This window comes from Anabrus simplex, chromosome 2 (genome assembly GCF_040414725.1).
Source record: "Anabrus simplex isolate iqAnaSimp1 chromosome 2, ASM4041472v1, whole genome shotgun sequence".
Taxonomy (NCBI): domain Eukaryota; kingdom Metazoa; phylum Arthropoda; class Insecta; order Orthoptera; family Tettigoniidae; genus Anabrus; species Anabrus simplex.
Genome location: NC_090266.1, coordinates 511,916,915 through 511,937,071, shown reverse-complemented (window position 1 = coordinate 511,937,071; position 20,157 = coordinate 511,916,915). Strand labels below are relative to the sequence as shown.

General features: G+C 38.2%; 1 protein-coding gene across 1 annotated transcript in view; it reads left to right on the top strand.

The window, feature by feature from the left end:
• LOC136863584 (spondin-2) overlaps nucleotides 1-20,157 on the top strand; it is a 278,873-nt gene that overhangs the window by 217,704 nt on the left and 41,012 nt on the right. The window contains exon 5 of the mRNA XM_067139964.2: nucleotides 19,831-20,023. Within this exon, the coding sequence (XP_066996065.1) occupies nucleotides 19,831-20,023 (193 nt within the window). The remainder of the gene's footprint in view (nucleotides 1-19,830; nucleotides 20,024-20,157) is intronic.

Genomic DNA, 20,157 nt, shown 5'->3' with positions numbered 1-20,157 from the left:
GTCTGCAGATAGACTTCACTTTGTCAATCCTAAGCCTAGAGATACTTTGTTCACTATAGATCATATAGTGGTCCGTATCATCGAAAAATCCCTGGAAAATATGCACATTCCTAACAGATTTCCTGAATTCAAAGTCTGTTAAGATATAGTCTATTATGGATCTGGTGTTCCTACCCTCCCATGTGTAGAAGTGAATAGCCTGACGCTTGAAGAATGTATTCATAACTGCTAATCTCATACTAGCACAGAAGTCCAGCAAATGTTTCCCATTCCTGTTAGCTTCCATATCTTCCACACATTTATCAATCACCTTTTCATATCCTTCAGTTCTATTTCCAACTCTCGCATGGAGTTGCCCATTAGCACTATCCTATCCTTGCTCTTAACCCTGATTACGATGTCACTCAATGCTTCATAAAACATGTCAACTTCATCCTCATCTGCACCCTCACAAGGTGAATACACTGAAACACTTCTCGTTTAATTCCTCCAACTGCCAAATCTATTCACATGATGTGCCTAATAGAAACTATGTTGCATTCAATAGTATTCCTGATGAACAGTCCTACCCCACACTCTGCCCTTCCCTTTTTAACACCCGTCAAGTACACTTTAGAATCTCCTCTCTCTTCCTCGTTATCTCCCCCTAACTCGTAAGACATCCAGGTGCATCCTCTTTGCTAACTCAGCCAGTTCTATGTCCTTTCTTCCATAAGCCCCATTAATATTGATAGCTCCCCATCAAATTCCATTTTGTTTGCCAGGTTGATTCCAAGGAATTTCTCGCCTGTCAACTGGGAGTGGAACTCTGTTACTCCCATAGGTCCAAGGGTTGCTTAAAACATTTTGAGTATGCTTGGCGAAAATTCTGTGAAGCAGGATGCTACCCTTACTAATAAATATTTCTCTTTTATGACTGTTTTAGTAATTAACACCAGCTTCATTAATTCATTATGCATGACTTTATCATTATTTATTATGACATTTGGGTTTCAAATAGAAAGAATAAAAATTTATTTTTTTCTCCATAAAAATATATTTTGTGGCATAAACAAAAGAACTTAATGGCACCTGCTTTAGAAAATACAAACAGTTAAAATAAAAATAAAAAGCTACGATTCAATATGTAATCCACCTTCCTCCCAACTGGATCACATCTTGCAGTCAAGTGGGCATGGAGTCGATTAGTCTTTCCAAATAACAGCTGTTCTCAGCCACAGCATCCAGGCATCCTTGACATGCTCCCACAAATCATCAGGAAATCTTGGAGTGGGATTGGGCCAATCTATATATATAAAATAACTTGTCCTCACTGACTGATTCATCATCGCCGAGCCAAAACTACTGGACATAAAGAAATTAAATTTGGGGGATACATTTACATTACAATGTAGGTGCTCATTAAGGGAGGATTTTGGGATGTTCCGTCGCTAAGGGGGTAAAAAGAGAGGGGGTTAAATATTTAAAATGAGTGTATCTATATCTCAAAAACTGAACTGTTTAAAGATGTGAAAATTAGTATTTGAAATCTCCTTTAAAAATAAAGAAATTTTTTTTTTTTTTTTTTACTTTCATAAAATCCTCGTAAGGGGAGTGAAAAAAAAGGTGAAAAAGGGGTTAAATACCTTTTAAGAGGATACATACATCTCAAAAACTGAAGATGTTACAATCATGAAAATTGGTATTTATAATCTCCTTTAAAAATTAACACTTATTTTCTTGTTTTTGGAAAATCTACTTAGGGGTAGTGAACAGGAGTGACAAAGGGGGTGATTTTTTAAAATGAGTATATCTACAGTATATCTGAAAAATGTAATATGTTACAGACGTGAAAATATACAATCATCGAAAAATCCCTGGAAAACATGCCCATTCCTTGACGGATCTAGACTTACCCAGATGTGACTGGATTGACTTGTAAAGACTTCCTTGGTATGAAACCAGCCTAAGGAGTTTTGACTGGGGGATGAGGAATGATGAATGATGAATGTTGACCCTCAAAAACACAATATCCATTCTTCCAAAATCATTTCCGGCATGAACATAACTTTCTTTTATGAAGGGTGGTCTTCTTTATCCTAGATGTTAATAAATATTTCATAACATTCACCCCTTAAAAAAGTATTCATTCCTCCATTATTGTTCGACGTACAAAATAAAAATTTCACAGGTTGATCGCTTTTATGTCCTAGATGTTAAATAAGATAGGGTTTAAAACATTCCAGTTGTTCCTTACGGGGTTCAAGTGAGAGGTAGATTATGAAATAAATAATCATTCCCCCAAAACTGTTTGATGCACAAACTGAGGACGAATTTTACAGGCTCAGCTTGACAGTGGACTCTCCAAAATGTAAAACTTTCACTTTAAAGCCATAGCGAAGCACGGGTATCTTGCTAGTTTTTAACATATGCTTCTTTACTTATACCCATACATTCTCAATTGGGTTCAAGTCCAGATAGCGATGAGACCAGTCTATCGATATGATATCCTTTGTACTTTAAACTTAAATCTTCGAAAATATTATTGTGAGGTTCCACCTATTCACTACTTATCTACTATTCACAATTAAATAGTCATGCTTAAACTACTACAGGTTTTGGCCTCTTTATAGCCATCTTCAGCTAGGTTCAAAAAGTTTTTAATCACATGATGGTGACACATTATAAGCAGAATGAATATCCACATTAAAAGTCATTGTATGACTTAAAATGGGTTATCACATTGTTCTATAAGAATTGTATAAAAAGTTTGTTTGTTTAAAAAGTGTTCTTGGATTGAACTTAGTTGAAAATTATAATAAAATGGTATAATACCAAATGCTAGATAATATGTATTGAGTAGGTGGAAACTCACAATAAATTATCTCTAACAAAAGAATTAATATTGTTAATGTCAATATGGAACCGAACAATGGAATTTACAAGTTGTAATCCTGTCTATATCCTGCGGTATAGGGGTAGCGTGCCTGCCCCTCACTCAGAGGCCCCGGTTTTGATTCACGGCCAGGTCAGGGATTCTTACCTGGATCTGAGGATTGGTTCAAGGTCCACTCAGCCTACATCATTACAATTGAGGAGCTATCTAGCGGTAAGATGGTGGCCCCGGTCTAGAGAGCCAAGAATGATGGCCGAGAGGATTTTTTGTGCTGACCAAACGACACCTCATTTTCTAGAGGCTGCAGCACACCAGCCTCTCACCACTGGGTTCTATAGTTGAAATCCTGGTCACTTCATGTGAGATTTGTGCTGGACAAAGTGGAGGTGGGACAGGTTTTTCTCTGGGTATTTGTCCCTGTAACCTTTTATTCCAGCAATACCCTCTAGTATCATTTCATTTCATCTGTCAGTCATTAATCAGTGCCCCAAAGGACTGCAACAGCCTTCAGCAGCCAGCACAATTCCTATCCTCACCGCTAGATGGGGGCTTTATGCATTATATTTCTGACCCGGTCAAATGACTGGAAACAGGTTGTGGAATTTTATGATGTTCCAGTAACTGTTTATATTTATGATGGTTCAATTTTCAGTGAATGCAATGGATTGTGCCCACTCCACAATGAGAAATCCACCTTCAACACGACATAGACACTCGACCACTGTGGACACATACAGCGGCATGTCTGTGGTCGAGTCATTTGAAAGGAGGATAGTATACCAATGCGAGTCCTTCTGTTGTAGTAGAAAAGGTGACTTCATCAGAAAAGGTTACCCTTTTCCAATCCTGATAACAATTTTGCACTTCAAAGAGTGGTGGAATATTTACTGCAGAAAAGAAATTGTTCTGAAGAAAGGATGAGCAAAGGGAGAAAGGAAAGTGTAATAAGGACTTATATCATTTTATTTTTAATGAATAAGTGCAAAGGATACATCAAAGCATTGCTGCATATTATCGACCTTGTATCATGCGTATTAAAAGGGGACCTGTTCCTTTTACCAGACAGGGATACATACCCAACTAATAAAGTTTCCATAAAAGCAGCAAAACGGGAGATTTTGGAAAATCTAAGGCATATGTGCCTCGTGATTATAACACTGAATAATATGTCGCTGACTGAAGCCATTTTAGGCCCAATGATCTCTCCTTTGTCACTGGCAACCTACAAGGGACCATCAATCAATGTTAAGAAAACTTGAAACCGATTTATACACCATCTGAAAGAGCACACTGAAATATGTAAAACACTTGAATATTATATCCTCGTGCATGTATATATGAGTTACAGGGCAGTAAAGATCTGCGGGTGGGGGTCGTCAGTGTCCAATCAGAATGAAGTTATTTTGAACTGCTGGCACAATGTAAGGGGAAGCGGTCAAGAGAGGGAGAGGGGGGGGGGGGGGAGGGAGGGACAGCACTGTGAGTGCAATGATGAACCATGTGAACGTTGTATTGCCTGTTAAACTACGTATTCATTTCTTTTAAATCATAATGCAGTAATCACAAAACTTGGATTTACTTTATGGATCTTTTAAAATGACAATTAAGTACAGTACTAACCTGCGGTTGTGTTGTAATCGCATGAGGGATAAAAATATTCAAGGTAAACATTTAAACACTGTATGTATGAGTATATACTTATTAAACAATTACATACTCAACAATAATGTGGCAGTCGTGTTTAATCCCCTTCGAGATATTCAGTCTCCCGTGAATGATAATGGAAATTAATTTAAAAATGTTCGAAACATAGTAGCTTCTTGCACCAGCTACATTTGAGTAAAGAAAGCTGATCACAATTATTATTGTCCTCCATAAGGAAATCGCTAGTACCAGTTTGATTCATGCTAATTAGGCCCACTAATTTCCACCCATGTCTTTGTGACAAACAGAAGCACGGTGAACATTCCTGATTGTAGATCAATGACATGCATTTGACAATAGTGTTACACTGTTGCAAGTTCACATCTGTATTATCACAACAAAATCACAGATATGTCGGTCCATTATTCAGAAGTTGTTTTTGCTGGAATGATTTGCACTTTTAGGGTGGATCATGGGAGACTACTGGCAAAAATGAGTGCAATTGGACTAGACAAAAGAGTGACTGAATGGGTTGCTATATTTCTAGAAAATAGATCTCAGAGAATTAGAATAGGTGAAGCTTTATCTGACCCTGTATTAATTAAGAGGGGAATTCCTCAAGGCAGTATTATCGGACCTTTATGTTTTCTTATATATATAAACTAGCTGATGTACCCGTGCTTCGCTACGGGATTCTCAGAAAAACTGTCTTTGTGGTTTTCCTAACTACAGTTATCTTACGCCACTACAAAAACGTCAGTAGGAATGTAGGGATTAAAAGCAATATAAAATAATCGCTCAAATCGAAAACCGCACATTTTCTCACATTTAACGAACAGTACTACGGTGTCGACCTAACAGTCCAAAGTTCCAGTGCTGGAATGACCAGGCCACAGACAGCTGTGAACACTCCTCTGCCACTGTTCCGTTAAATATGCACACTGCTCATCCCAATCAATGCCTCAGGATAGGGATTGAATAGTTTGAATGTTATGGTGAACCAGTTTGTTACGTACCAGTAGTATCAGGAAATTTATGAACCAGAGGAATGGCATGCTAAAGAAGGAAGTTATCTAACTTCCCTGCTACTTCCCGCTAATATTCAGGCAGGCTGTTATAGGCCTACTCGGTACGACCGGGCAAGTTGGCCGTGCGGTTAGGGGCGTGCAGCTGTGAGTTTGCATTCGGGAGGTTGTGAGTTCGAAAACCACTGCCGACAGCCCTGAAGATGGTTTTCCGTGGTCTCCCATTTTCACACCAGGTAAGTACTGGGGCATCGTAATTAACGCCAGGGCCGCTTCCTTTCAACTCCTAGCCCTTTCCTATCCTTTTTTTTTTGCTATTTTGCTTTACGTCGCGCCGACTCAGATAGGTCTTATGGCGACGATGGGATAGGAAAGGCCTATCCCATCATCGCCATAATACCTATGCGTGTCGGTGCGACTTAAGCAAATTAAAAACAATACTCGGTATGCAGCAGTAATCCCATCTATCGGACATGTCTGGCAACAGAAGACACAAAGCACATCACAACAAACAATGGTCAATATAATGTTATTGTTGTTCAATGTTATGAGCTTTCGGTATTGTAGGCCTTCACATAGCTTTCTTTCGACTCTGTGATATTAGGGCATCTTACGAAATGTAGTTCCTTATTTCCCGACTTTACATAACGATTTTCATTAAATTCTGTTTACCCATTTTCTCGTGACTTGGCGCTGATATGGACTTTGCTACAAAAAACCAAATTCATGAATATCTCTGTTATCATAGCCGGTACGGTAAAAATGTATAAGACATAAATGATCGGAAATGTAATACTATATAACTTTAGTCATGAAGTAGTTGTCAATAGGGCCAGTAATAACACAAATATTTGAGAATTGAATTTTAGGTCTTCCCCTAAACTACCATTCCATTCAGCGTGAATAAAATTCTTTATGACCTAGACTGTAGCGACTTATTTTCTGAATTTGCATACCGATTTTAATTAAAATAGGACCATTAATAACATAAAAATTTGAGAATTTAAATTAAGACCTTCCCCTAAACTACCATTTCTTTCAGCGTGAATACGGTTATTTATGGCCTAGATTGTAGCGACTTATTCTCCGACTTTGCATACCGATTTTTATTAAATTCTGTTCAGCCGTTTTCTAGTGATGCGTGTACAGACAGACAGAGAGACAGACAGACAGACAGACATTACGGAAAAGTAAAAATTGCATTTCCTTGTTACTGTGGACATGACCGATACAGAAATACCATTCTTTTCAAATTCTGAGCAATGTACAGACAAAACTCTTATTATAGATATATAGATTACATTTTAGGCCATCCCCTAAACTACCATTTCAATCAGAGTGAATAAAATTATTGATGGCCTAGATTATAGCGACTTATTCCCCGACTTTGCATACCAATTTTCGTGAAGATACGACCACTAATATAATACATATTTGAGAATTAAATTTTAGGCCTTCCCCTAAACTACCAGTTTTCTCAGCGTGAATACAATTATCTATGGCCTAGATTATATCGACTTATTACCCCGATCTTGCATACCGATTTTCATCAAGACACGGCCACTAATAACATAAATATTTGTGAATTAAATTTCAGGCCTTCCCCTAAACTACCATTTCACTCGGCGTGAATAAAATAATTTATAGCCTAGATTGTAGCCATTCATCACCCGACTTTATATTCCGATTTTCATTAAATTCTCTTCAGCCGTTTTCTCGTGATGCGTGTACATACAGACAGACAGACAGACAGAAAGACAGACAGACAGACAGACAGACAGACAGAAATTACGGAAAAGAAAAAAATGCATTTCCTTGTTATTGTGGACATGACCGATACAGAAATACCATTCTTTTCAAATTCTGAGCAGTGTACAGACAAAACTCTTATTTTATATATATAGATATATAGATTACATTTTAGGCCATCCCCTAAACTACCATTTCAATCAGAGTGAATAAAATTATTGATGGCCTAGATTATAGCGACTTATTCCCCGACTTTGCATACCAATTTTCGTGAAGATACGACCACTAATATAATACATATTTGAGAATTAAATTTTAGGCCTTCCCCTAAACTACCAGTTTTCTCAGCGTGAATACAATTATTTATGGCCTAGATTATATCGACTTATTACCCCGATCTTGCATACCGATTTTCATCAAGATACGGCCACTAATAACATAAATATTTGAGAATTAAATTTCAGGTCTTCCCCTAAACTACCATTTCACACAGTGCGAATAACATTATTGATAGCCTAGATTATAGCGACCTATTCCCCGACTTCTCATACCAATTTTCGTGAAGATACGACCACTAATAAATTAAATATTTGACAATTAAATTTTAGGCCTTCCCCTAAACTACCATTTTTCTCAGCGTGTATAGCCTATATTGTAGCGACTTATTTCCCATCTTTGTCTACCGATTTTCGTTAAGATACGACCACTAATAACATAAATATTTGAGAATTAAATTTCAGGCCTTCCCCTAAACTACCATTTCACTCAGCGTGATTAAAATAATTTGTAGCCTAGATTGTAGCGGTTTATCACCCGACTTTACATTCCGATTTTCATTAAATTCTCTTGAGCCGTTTTCTCGTGATGCGTGTACATACATACAGGCCGACAGACAGACAGACAGACAGACAGACAGACAGACAGACAGACAGAAATTACGGAAAAGTAAAAAATGCATTTTCTTGTTACTGTGGACATGACCGATACAGATATACCATTCTTTTCAAATTCTGAGCAATGTGCAGACAAAACTCTTATTTTATATATATAGATTACATTTTAGGCCTTCCCCTAAACTACCATTTCAATCAGAGTGAATAAAATTATTGATGGCCTAGATTATAGCGACTTATTCGCCGACTTTGCATTCCAATTTTCGTGAAGATACGACCACTAATATAATACGTATTTGAGAATTAAATTTTAGGCCTTCCCCTAAACTACCAGTTTTCTCAGCGTGAATACAATTATTTATGGCCTAGATTATATCGACTTATTACCCCGATCTTGCATACCGATTTTCATTAAGACACGGCCACTAATAACATAAATATTTGAGAATTAAATTTCAGGCCTTCCCCTAAACTACCATTTCACTCGGCGTGAATAAAATAATTTATAGCCTAGATTGTAGCCATTCATCACCCGACTTTACATTCCGATTTTCATTAAATTCTCTTCAGCCGTTTTCTCGTGATGCGTGTACATACATACATACAGACAGACACAGACAGACAGACAGACAGACAGACAGACAGACAGACAGACAGACAGACAGACAGACAGACAGACAGACAGACAGACAGACAGACAGACAGACAGACAGAAATTACGGAAAAGAAAAAAATGCATTTCCTTGTTACTGTGGACATGACCGATACAGAAATACCATTCTTTTCAAATTCTGAGCAATGTACAGACAAAACTCTTATTTTATATATATAGATGATATGAGTAAAGGAGTGGAATCGGAGGTAAGGCTTTTTGCTGATGATGTTATTCTCTATAGAGTGATAAATAAGTTACAAGATTGTGAGCAACTGCAACGTGACCTCGAAAGTGTTGTGAGATGGACAGCAGGCAATGGTATGTTGATAAACGGGGTTAAAAGTCAGGTTGTGAGTTTTACAAGTAGGAAAAGTCCTCTCAGTTTTAATTACTGCGTTGATGGGGTGAAAGTTCCTTTTGGGGATCATTGTAAGCATCTAGGTGTTAATATAAGGAAAGATCTTCATTGGGGTAATCACATAAATGGGATTGTAAATAAAGGGTACAGATCTCTGCACATGGTTATGAGGGTGTTTAGGGGTTGTAGTAAGGATGTAAAGGAGAGGGCATATAAGTCTCTGGTAAGACCCCAACTAGAGTATGGTTCCAGTGTATGGGACCCTCACCAGGATTACCTGATTCAAGAACTGGAAAAAATCCAAAGAAAAGCAGCTCGATTTGTTCTGGGCGATTTCCGACAAAAGAGTAGCGTTACAAAAATGTTGCAATGTTTGGGTTGGGAAGAATTGAGAGAAAGAAGAGCTGCTCGACTAAGTGGTATGTTCCGGGCTGTCAGCGGAGAGATGGCGTGGAATGACATTAGTAGACGAATAAGTTTGAATGGCGTTTATAAAAGTAGGAAAGATCACAATATGAAGATAAAGTTGGAATTCAAGAGGACAAACTGGGGCAAATATTCATTTATAGGAAGGGGAGTTAGGGATTGGAATAACTTACCAAGAGGGATGTTCAATAAATTTCCAATTTCTTTGAAATCATTTAGGAAAAGGCTAGGAAAACAACAAATAGGGAATCTGCCACCTGGGCGACTGCCCTAAATGCAGATCAGTACTAATTGATTGATTGATTTTCAGATTCAAAGTTATTTAATGAAAGTACCGGTACATCATGTATTAAATTATTATCTGGGGCCAATGACCTAGATGTTAGATCATCTTTGTGAGGTGCCCAAAAAACCAACAGTAAACAGTTCGATGGACCAGTGTGAGGTAAAAATGTCAACTCCAGAAATATACGGGAAACGTCTTTCGTCATTTTTCCGGATTTTGACCACTGCACAATTAAATTAGGAGCTTTAAACATACCCTGCTGGACAGCTTGACTTGGTGGTTTTGATTCCTGCAGTAAAATAAACAGACAGGGAAGGAGTTATACCATGCATGATACAACTGGCATAATTGTGAATGAATGTATGTGTCCGCTTTGTGACTGTGTAACACCACACACTATCTTCTTACCACGGCGATCAAGTGTTCTCCCGGAATGCGATTCTTTATTGATACCACACTGATCTGCATTATACACATTGTCAGCACCATACTGCTCTATAATCAACATTGTCTCTTCTCTCCAGGAATGCAGTATATTGTTAGTTTCTTCTTCTTCTTCTTCTTCTTTTCATATGACAAAATGCAAGTTTTGTGATTCTATGTGAAAATACTGCTTGAAATTCCTAAACTTAGTAAACACCAACTCGTACAACTGCTTATATTTATTTTTGACTGTTAAACTAGAAGATGACTTGCCAACAGAATCCGCTTTTACAATATCTTCCTTAAAATGGCACAACTGCATCTCGTGCTTCAATTGAGGATATCGGTTTTTCATAGAGTTCCATAAGTGAGGAAATGTTTGCTTTGTCTTCCACTTCTTTGCACTCAACCATGTGTTTATAAACTTCCTTTTTTTCTTCCAATGACCATTCTACTCTGTTCTTCCGGGCTCTGTGGACGTACTGATGTTGATTCCTGTTATGATGAAGGTGAAGTAGATTCTTCTGATGGAGATTTGTATTCATCAGGCACAAACACTGTTTCAGATACTGGTTCATGTTCATTAATATCTTAAGTCTGCGTGTATATTATTTCTGCATCAGACTCGATATTATCTATTAAATAGGTACTGAAATATTGTCTCATCTTCTTTGGTCGAAACGGGGAGCTGGAAATTCTTTCCTTTAAAGTGTTTCTTTAACGCATTCACTATGTTAAGAGGGTTCAGTTTTATAGGTAGAAGCTTACTTTGGAAAGACCCATACACGGTGCCTCTCTGCTCTCGCAAAGCTGTCTCCCTCTCTACCCCCCACCAACTCTCATTCTCTCTCTCTTGCCCGCTTCTCCTTACATCGCACCAGCATTTCAAAATAACTTCACTCCGATTAGACACGGACGACCCCCACCCAAACATTTACCGCCCTGTAACTTGTGTATACATGCACGACAGGATATAATATTCGAGAGTTTTACATATTTCAGTGTGCTCTTTTGGATGGTGTATAAATCGGTTTCAAGTTTTCTTAACATTGATTGATGGTCCCTTGTAAGTGGAGAGACTGATAGCATGTTAAAGCAAAACTATGACTCCATGAATGTAGTTCCCAAAGTCAATAGACTACTACTACTACTACTACTACTACTACTACTACTACTACTTGACATGAAAATGCTCCATGCATTACCTGGGTACTTTCTTTATTTATTTTTAGGATATGTACTACCTGCTAATCTTGTCAAAGTTTATAATTTCTATGTTCTGTATTGATGACAATATAATTGTTTGTCTGTTAATTTTGTGTCAAGTGAATTTTTAATTTTGTGTCAAGTGAATTTTTGTAGACTTCTTTATTGTGATGTTGATTGATATTTTACAAACTATTTTGTTGTTTTGGAGTTATAGTGTTTAACACGCGAGAGGTCGCACCCGTTTTAGAATGCGAGAGGTCGCGCGTGAGCAAATTGCCTCAACGTTGGAATTTGTACATTTCAATGAATGATTTAGTCACAATTCAAGATAAAACTACAGCACCACACTTCACTGAAAGCCACCATAAACCTCATGAACTTTACTTAAGAACCTTTCTTGGAAATGCAGTCATGCACTACGAGAGGAGTCCCACGAAGGCAATTTGCAAGTTGTAAATCTCATTAATAGAAATGGAATTTTAATATCTGTTAATGGTTTTAAACTAAATATAAGGATTGCTATGTACTGGAAAGGTGTTTTTTATTATTGTAACAACTTCTTATACGAAGGCAATTTACCGCGGCAGATGCGAGAGTGAAAGAAAACTTACTCTGGAACGCAGCAGGCAATACGCTGACGATAATCAACGTCAGGCGAGAGAGAGGGAGGGGAGGGATGAAACGAGTGCCCTAAGCCCTACAGCGGCTAGCAATAAAATTATTAACAAATATTTAAAAAGTGCGGTAAACTGCCGCGGGCACGACCTCTCGCGTGTTAATTAAAATACCAATATAAATGGTCCATTATTGGACATTATAAATGGTCTATAGGTATTATAAATTTACTCATTCAGGACAAATATTTCAGACTAGCAAGATACCCGTGCTTCGCTACGGTATTATACTGAAATTATTAATTGAATGCTTATTGTTTTAGATATGTAATCCGCCGAAATTCGCGATCTGACTCGTTTTCTAATAGATTACGGCAAGTTTCCTCCCATTTTTCAATCTTTCTTTCCAGCAATCGATTTCGTACTTCCCGGGCTAGGTCCAAGTATTCCACCCGGTCAGTTGGGTCCCTAAATCTTTGCCATCTTTTCCTATAAACATTTTTAATATGGATCAAATCCTCAGGAGATCAGGCGTGGTGCCGTCTTGGGTGCCTTGGCGGTAATGAACCCGCGGCCGGACTGCATTCTTAGTCATTACCCGTCCAGGTCCCGTTCCCAGCGCGGTCCGCACATTTGACGACGGTCCAGAACATTATTATTATTATTATTATTATTATTATTATTATTATTATTATTATTATTATTATAGATGTTCTGGACCCCACAGCAAGATGCAAGACCGCTACTTGGCGGTAAATTACATCTGCTGCCATTGTCATCGTTGACAATGTGACCAGCACCATTGTCGCGCGTAGGCAAGTGTGCGGGATTTCTGGCGATACGGATGGCATACTTCCGTGCATTATTGACCTTATTATAGAGGTGAGCAATTTGACGGTCAATCTCATTCCTATCGTTTATTTCAAACGTATTTACATTTTTATTTATATGCCAGGAGAATCTACTGTAATCTAAGAACGTTCTCCGAAGGTAAGGATGGCTGTTGAAAACGAACCCAGGAAAGATTAAAAAATGATCGGTTTATGATCAGAATAAGTACATCGAAAATATACAGCCTGTTTCCAGTCATTCGACAGGGTCAGGAATGGAATGAATCAAGTCCCATCTAGCGGCGACAATAGGAACAGTGCTGGCTGCCGAAGCACTCCTCTGGGGCAATGATCGATAAATGACAAATGAAATGAAATATTGGACATTGTTGCTGGAATGAATGATGACAGGGAAAACCGGAGTATCCGGAGAAAAACCTGTCCCGCCTCCGTTTTGTCCAGCACGAATGTCACATGGAGTGACCGGGATTTGAACCACGGAACCCAGCTGTGAGAGGCCGGCGCGCTGCCACCTGAGCAACGGTGGCTCCTTATAAGTACATTATGAACAGTAAAATCAATTGGTTTCAACTCCTTTTTCACCCCACCGCCATTAAGTTGATTTAACACCCCCCTCCCGAAAAAAGTAAGGCGTGTTTCTTTATGTTTAAAGGAGATTCCAAAATAATATCTATGTTCACGTCTGTTACCTTCAGTTTTGAGATATAAGTATCCCCATTAAAATAATTCACTTTTTTCACTTCCTTTCACACTTCTCCCCCCGCCCCAACCAAGTGAATTTTCCGGGAAAAATACTTGTTCCTTTAATAGTAAAGAATCTTCTAAATACCAATTATCACGACTCTATCCTCATGAAAGGAATTCAACTCATTTTCACTCCCGCCCCCCAAGATGGTTCACCCACAAAACGCGTTTTCCTTTGTTTTTAAAGCAGACACAAATACCAATTTTCACGTCTGTAACAACTTTACTTTTAATTAGATGTATGTATTCTCATACAATTAAGTCAATTAATTTTTCAATTATTTCACCCCTCCCCCCTTCATTGGATTTTCCGAAAATACGTGTTTCTTTACTTTTAAAGCAGATTCCAAATTTCAAATTTCACGTCTGTATCATCTTCATTTTTGAGATATCAGTAGCCTAATTAAAAGAATTAAACACCATTTTCAGTTATGTTTACCCCCCTCCCCTTCCACCCAAGTGGTATTTCCGAAAACTAAACATATACGTTTCTTTCTTTTTAATAGAGATAAAAATACCATTTTTCACTTCTGTAACATGTTAAGTTTTTTAGATATACTGTAAAAATTCTCATTTTAAAATTTCACCCCTTTTTAGTTCCCCTTAAGTGGAGTTTCCAAAAACAAATCACCTATGTTTCTTTATATTTACAGGAGATTCCAAATACCCACTTTTTACGTCTGTAACATTTTACGTTTCTCAGATATTCTGTAGATATAGTCTTTCGAAAAATTCACCCCAATTTGTCACTCCTGTCTAACCGCCATTAATTGGATTTTCTAAAAACAAAAAATACGTGTTTCTTTACTTTTAAAGGAGATCCCATATGCAAATTTTCAGTTCTGTAATATCTTCGGTTTCTGAGATATATGTATCCTCATTAAAGGCATTCAACCCATTATTCACCCTTTTACACCCCTCCTATTGGGATTTACAGAAAACAAACAAATGCGTGCTCCTTTATTATTAAAGGAGATTCTAAATACCAATTTTTACATCTGTAAACTTTTAAAGTTTTGAGATATAGGTACACTCATTTTAAAATTTCACCCCCCTTTTTCACCCCATTAGCGACGGAATATCCAAAAATCCTCTTTTAGCGAACACCTACATCTTAATATGAATGAATTCCCAAAATTTCATGTCTTTATGTCCAGTAGTTTTGGCTCGGCGATGATGAATCTGTCAGTCAGTCAGGACAAGTTACTTTATATATATCGACTAGCAAGATACCCGTGCTTCGCTACGGTATTATACTGAAATTTATATTTGAATGCTTATTGTTTTATATATAATCCGTCGAAATTCGCGATCTGTCTGTTTTTCTGAGAGAATCCGCCAAAATTCTCGATCTGACTCGTTTTCTAATAGATAACGGCAAGTTATCCCATTTTTGTCCGACTCGTTGGCTGAACGGTCAGCGTACTGGCCTTCGGTTCAGAGGGTCTCGGGTTCTATTCCCGGCCGGGTCGGGGATTTTAACCTTAATTCGTTAATTCCAATGGCACGGGGGCTGGGTGTATGTGTTGTCTTCATCATCATTTCATCTTCATCACAACGCGCAGGTCACCTACGGATGTCAAATAGAAGGACCTGCACTTGGCGAGCCGAACCCGTCCTGGGATATCCCGGCACTAAAAGCCATACGACATTTCATCCCATTTTTCAATCTTTCTTTCCAGCAACCGATTTCGTACTTCCCGGGCTACGTCCAGGTATTCCACCCGGTCACTTGGGTCACTAAATTTTTGCCAACTTTTCCTATAAGCATTTTTAAAATGGAACAAAACCTTCAGGAGATCAGGCGTGGTGTCGTCTCGGGTGCCTTGGCGGTACTGAACCCGCGACCGGACTGCATTCTTAGTCATTAGCCGTCCAGGACCCGTTTCGAGCGCGGTCCGCACAACTGACGACGGTCCAGAACATTATTATTATTATTATTATTATTATTATTATTATTATTATTATTATTATTATTATTATTATTATTATTATTATTATTATTATTGTTCTGGACCCAACAGCAAGATGCAAGACCGCTACTTGGCGGTAAATTACATCTGCTGCCATTGTCATTGTTGACAATGTGACCAGCACCATTGTCGCGCGTAGGCAAGTGTGCGGGATTTGTGGCGATACGAATGACATACTTCCGTACATTATTGACCTTATTATAGAGGTGAAAAATTGGACGGTCAATCTCATTCCTATAGTTCATTTCAAATATGTTTAAATTTTTACTTATATGCCAGGATAATCTACTGTAATCTAAGAACGTTCTACGAAGGAAAAGATGGCTCTTGAAAACGAACCCAGGAAAGATTAAAAATGATCGGTTTATGATCAGAATAAGTACATCGAAAATCTACAGCATGTTTCCAGTCATTCGACAGAGTCAGGAACGGAATAAATAAAGCCCCATCTAACGGCGACAATGGGAATTGTGCCGGCAGCCGAAACCTGTCGCACTCCTCTGGGGCAATGATTAATGGATGACAAATGAAATGAAATTATATTGGACAGTGTTGCTGGAATGAATGATGAAAAGGAAAACCGGAGTATCCGAAGAAAAGCCTGTCCCGCCTCCGTTTTGTCCAGCACGAATGTCACATGGAGAGACCGGGATTTGAACCATGGAACCCAGCTGTGAGAGGCCGCCGCGCTGCCGCCTCAGCAACGGAGGCTCCTTATAAATACATTATGAACAGTAAAATCAATTGGTCTCACCTCCTTTTACACCCCACCGCCGTTCAGTTTATTTAACACCCCCCCCCAAAAAAGTAAAAGAAGGCGTGTTTCTTTATGTTTAAAAAAGATTCTAAACACCATTGTTTACGTCTATTACCTTCAGTTTTGAGATTAAAATAATTCACTGTTTTTCACTTTCACACTCCTCCCCCCCCCCCCAAATGAATTTTCCGGCAAAAAATACTTGTTTCTTTAATAGTAAAGGATCTTCTAAATACCAATTATCACGACTGTAACTTCTTCAGTTTTTTATTTATGTGTCCTCATGAAAGGAATTCAAATCCTTTTCACTCCCGCCTCCCAAGATGATTCCCCCCGCAAAAAACGGGCTTTTCTTTGTTTATAAAGAACCAAATACAAATTTTCACGTCTGTAGGCCCTAACAACTTTAGTTTTTATTAGATGTAAGTATTCTCATACAATTAAGTCAATTAATTTTTCAGTTCTTTCACCTCCCCCCCACCCCCATTCATTGGATTTTCAAATTTCACGTCTTTAACATCTTCATTTTTGAGACATCAGTAGCCTAATTAAAAGAAATCAACACCATTTTCAGTCACTTTTACCCCACCCTCCACTACCCAAGTGGTATTTCCGAAAACTAAAAATACACGTTTCTTCATTTTTAATAGAGATAAAAATACCATTTTTCATTTCTGTAACATGTTAAGTTTTTTTAGACATACTGTAGAAATTCTCATTTTAAAATTTCACCCCTTTTTATTTCCCTTTAAGTGGAGTTTCCAAAAACAAATTGCCTATGTTTCTTTACACTTACAGGAGAATCCAAATACAACTTCTTACGTCTGTAACATTTTACGTTTCTCAGATATTCTGTAGATATAGTCTTTCAAAAAATTCACCCCATTTGTCACTCCTGTTTAACCGCCATTTATTGGATTTTCCAAAAACAAAAAATACGTGTTTCTTTATTTCTAAAGGAGATCCCATATACAAATTTTCAGTTCTGTAATATCTTAGGTTTCTGAGATATATGTATCATCATTAAAGGTATTCAACGCATTATTCACCCTTTTATACCCCTCCTATTGGGATTAACATAAAACACAAAAAAAAATACGTGTTTCTTTATTTTAAAGGAGATTCTAAATACCAATTTTTACATCTATAAACTTTAAAAGTTTTGGGATATGGATACACCCATTTTAAAAATCACCCCCTTCCCCCCCCATTAATTGGATTTTCCAAAAACTAAAAAATACGTGTTTCTTTATTTTAAAGGAAATCCCAAACACCAATTTTCAGGTCTGTAATATCTTCAGTTTCTGAGATATAAGTACCGGTTTCCTGATAAGAGGCATTCAACCACTTTTTCGCCCTTTTTCACCCCTCCTATTGGGATTTTCTGAAAACCAAAAATACTTGTTTCCTGATTTTTAAAGAAGATTCTAAATACCAATTTTCACGTCTATAAACGTTTAAAGTATTGAGATATAGATACGCTCATTTTAAAATTTCACCCCCCTTTTCACCCCCTTACCGACGGAATATCCAAAAATCTTCTCTTAGCGAGCACCTACATCATAGTATGAATATATCCCCAAAATTTCATTTCTTTATGTCCAGTTATTTTGGCTCGGTGATGATGAATCAGTCAGTCAGTCAGTCAGTCAGTCAGTCAGTCAGGACAAGCTATTTTATATATATAGATTATCCTGTCAGTATGTTACATTAATATATACTGAGTGTTGCATAAGTATGTACTTGATGTTATTTAAAAAAAGATTGTGCATGTTAAAATTTTATAAAACTAATTAAAAACAAATGTGGTGTTTAATGTCATTGTTGTCCATCTTCTTCTTCTTCTTCTTCTTCATCTGTTTACCCGCCAGGGTCGGTTTTTCCCTTGAACATGGTGAGGTATCCCACCTCTACCGCCTCAAGGGCAGTGTGCTGGAGCTCCAGACACTGGGTCGGGGGATACAACTGGGGAGGATGACCAGTACCTCGCCCAGGCAGCCTCACCTGCTATGCTGAACAGGGGCCTTGCAGGGGGATGGGAAGATTGGGAGAGATAAACAAGGAAGAGGGAGGAAGCAGCCATGGCCTTAAGTTAGGTACCATCCCGGCATTTGCCTAGAGGAGAAGTGGGAAACCATGGAAAACCACTTCGGGGATGGCTGAGGTGAGAATCGAACCCAGAGGTGGGAATCAAACCCATCTCTACTCAGTTGACCCCCCGAGGCTGAGTGGACCCCATTCCAGCCCTCGTACCACTTTTCAAATTTCATGGCAGGGCCGGGAATCGAACCCGGGCCTCCAGGGGGTGGCAGCTAATCACACTAACAACTACACCACCGATGTGGACCATTGTTGTTCATAGGAAGTAAAACTGGATTTGTTGGCTTCACAATGTTTAGATAGCATGTGTGACACTTGATAAATAATATTATGTTACTGATGGGTCAAAGTGGGTTATTACAAGTGAAGTTATTTGTTTGAGAGGGAACATCCTCTCAGTATTATTTCGTTAGGTTCTTGATTGAACATGTTAGGAACACAGCAGTATATCTATGTGTATCTTGGCAGGGTGTGTTGGATATCTGTAAATATAGAAGAGACTAAGTGAAAATGAGTGGAGAAAATTGAGGGCGTGAAATGGATAAGTTAAAGTATTGTACTTTACTCCCTCTATTTCGTGTAGATCTTCTTCACATTCTCACACTGTCAACTGTCTTCTGTGCAAGACTTGTTATGCGGTGAGAGGTCATAAGGGAGGGGCGGGGGAAGTGTGGTAGGCGGGATATGAGGAGGGGCTTGAAGTCGCGGTAGGGTTTGATGTATATTGTGTGGGATTGAGAACGTTTTAAGATATATGTTAGCAATCAATGGCATAGTAGTCATAGAAAATATTCACTTTTCCAGTTAACTCATTTAAATTAAAATTTGGATTGATATACTGGTCAATTTGAATGACAAATTCCTCAGTGATGTTGAGCAAGGTTCGATTTTGTAAAGTTTTAAGATACATAAACCTTGTTTTATCTTGCTAAAATTATGTTTGACATGTGCTGTTTTACAAAAAGAGACCCTGCTCAACATCACCAAGGAATTTTTTATTGAGTGTTTATGGCTGAATTTTAAATTAATTTTATCGGGTAAACACAAAATGCATCACTAGAGATTTTTTACAAGCCTACATTGTACAACATGGAGTGTTGCATGGCCCTTTTTCTGCTCTTCAAAAATCTGATTACCTCTTCCAGGTTTGAAACTACTATCTTGGTATCCGGAGGCCGACACTCTACCCCAGAGGCAGCAATATAATTACTGTACATCCAAAACATACATATTATATGCTATTTACAGGAAAGGATATACAAACTGAGCGAGGAGTCGAATCACGCCAGTCCTTCCTCTGAGAAAGGGTACACCATACATGACCTGGAGGCTGCCCTACAACAGGATGAGCTTAGCAATGATGTGCTACCAATATATTCTCCGGAAATGGGCACCAGACGACGACGCTTGAACAAACATCGCAGATTTGGGAAAAATGGACGTAAGTTACACTTCCTTTTATCACCAAGAGCAAGCTTTACTTATAAGTCAATAAATATTATTCATCCTGTCAGATTGAGTGGATCAGACTGTAGAAGCCGAGGTTGGCGGGTTCGATTCTGGCTACTGAGTATC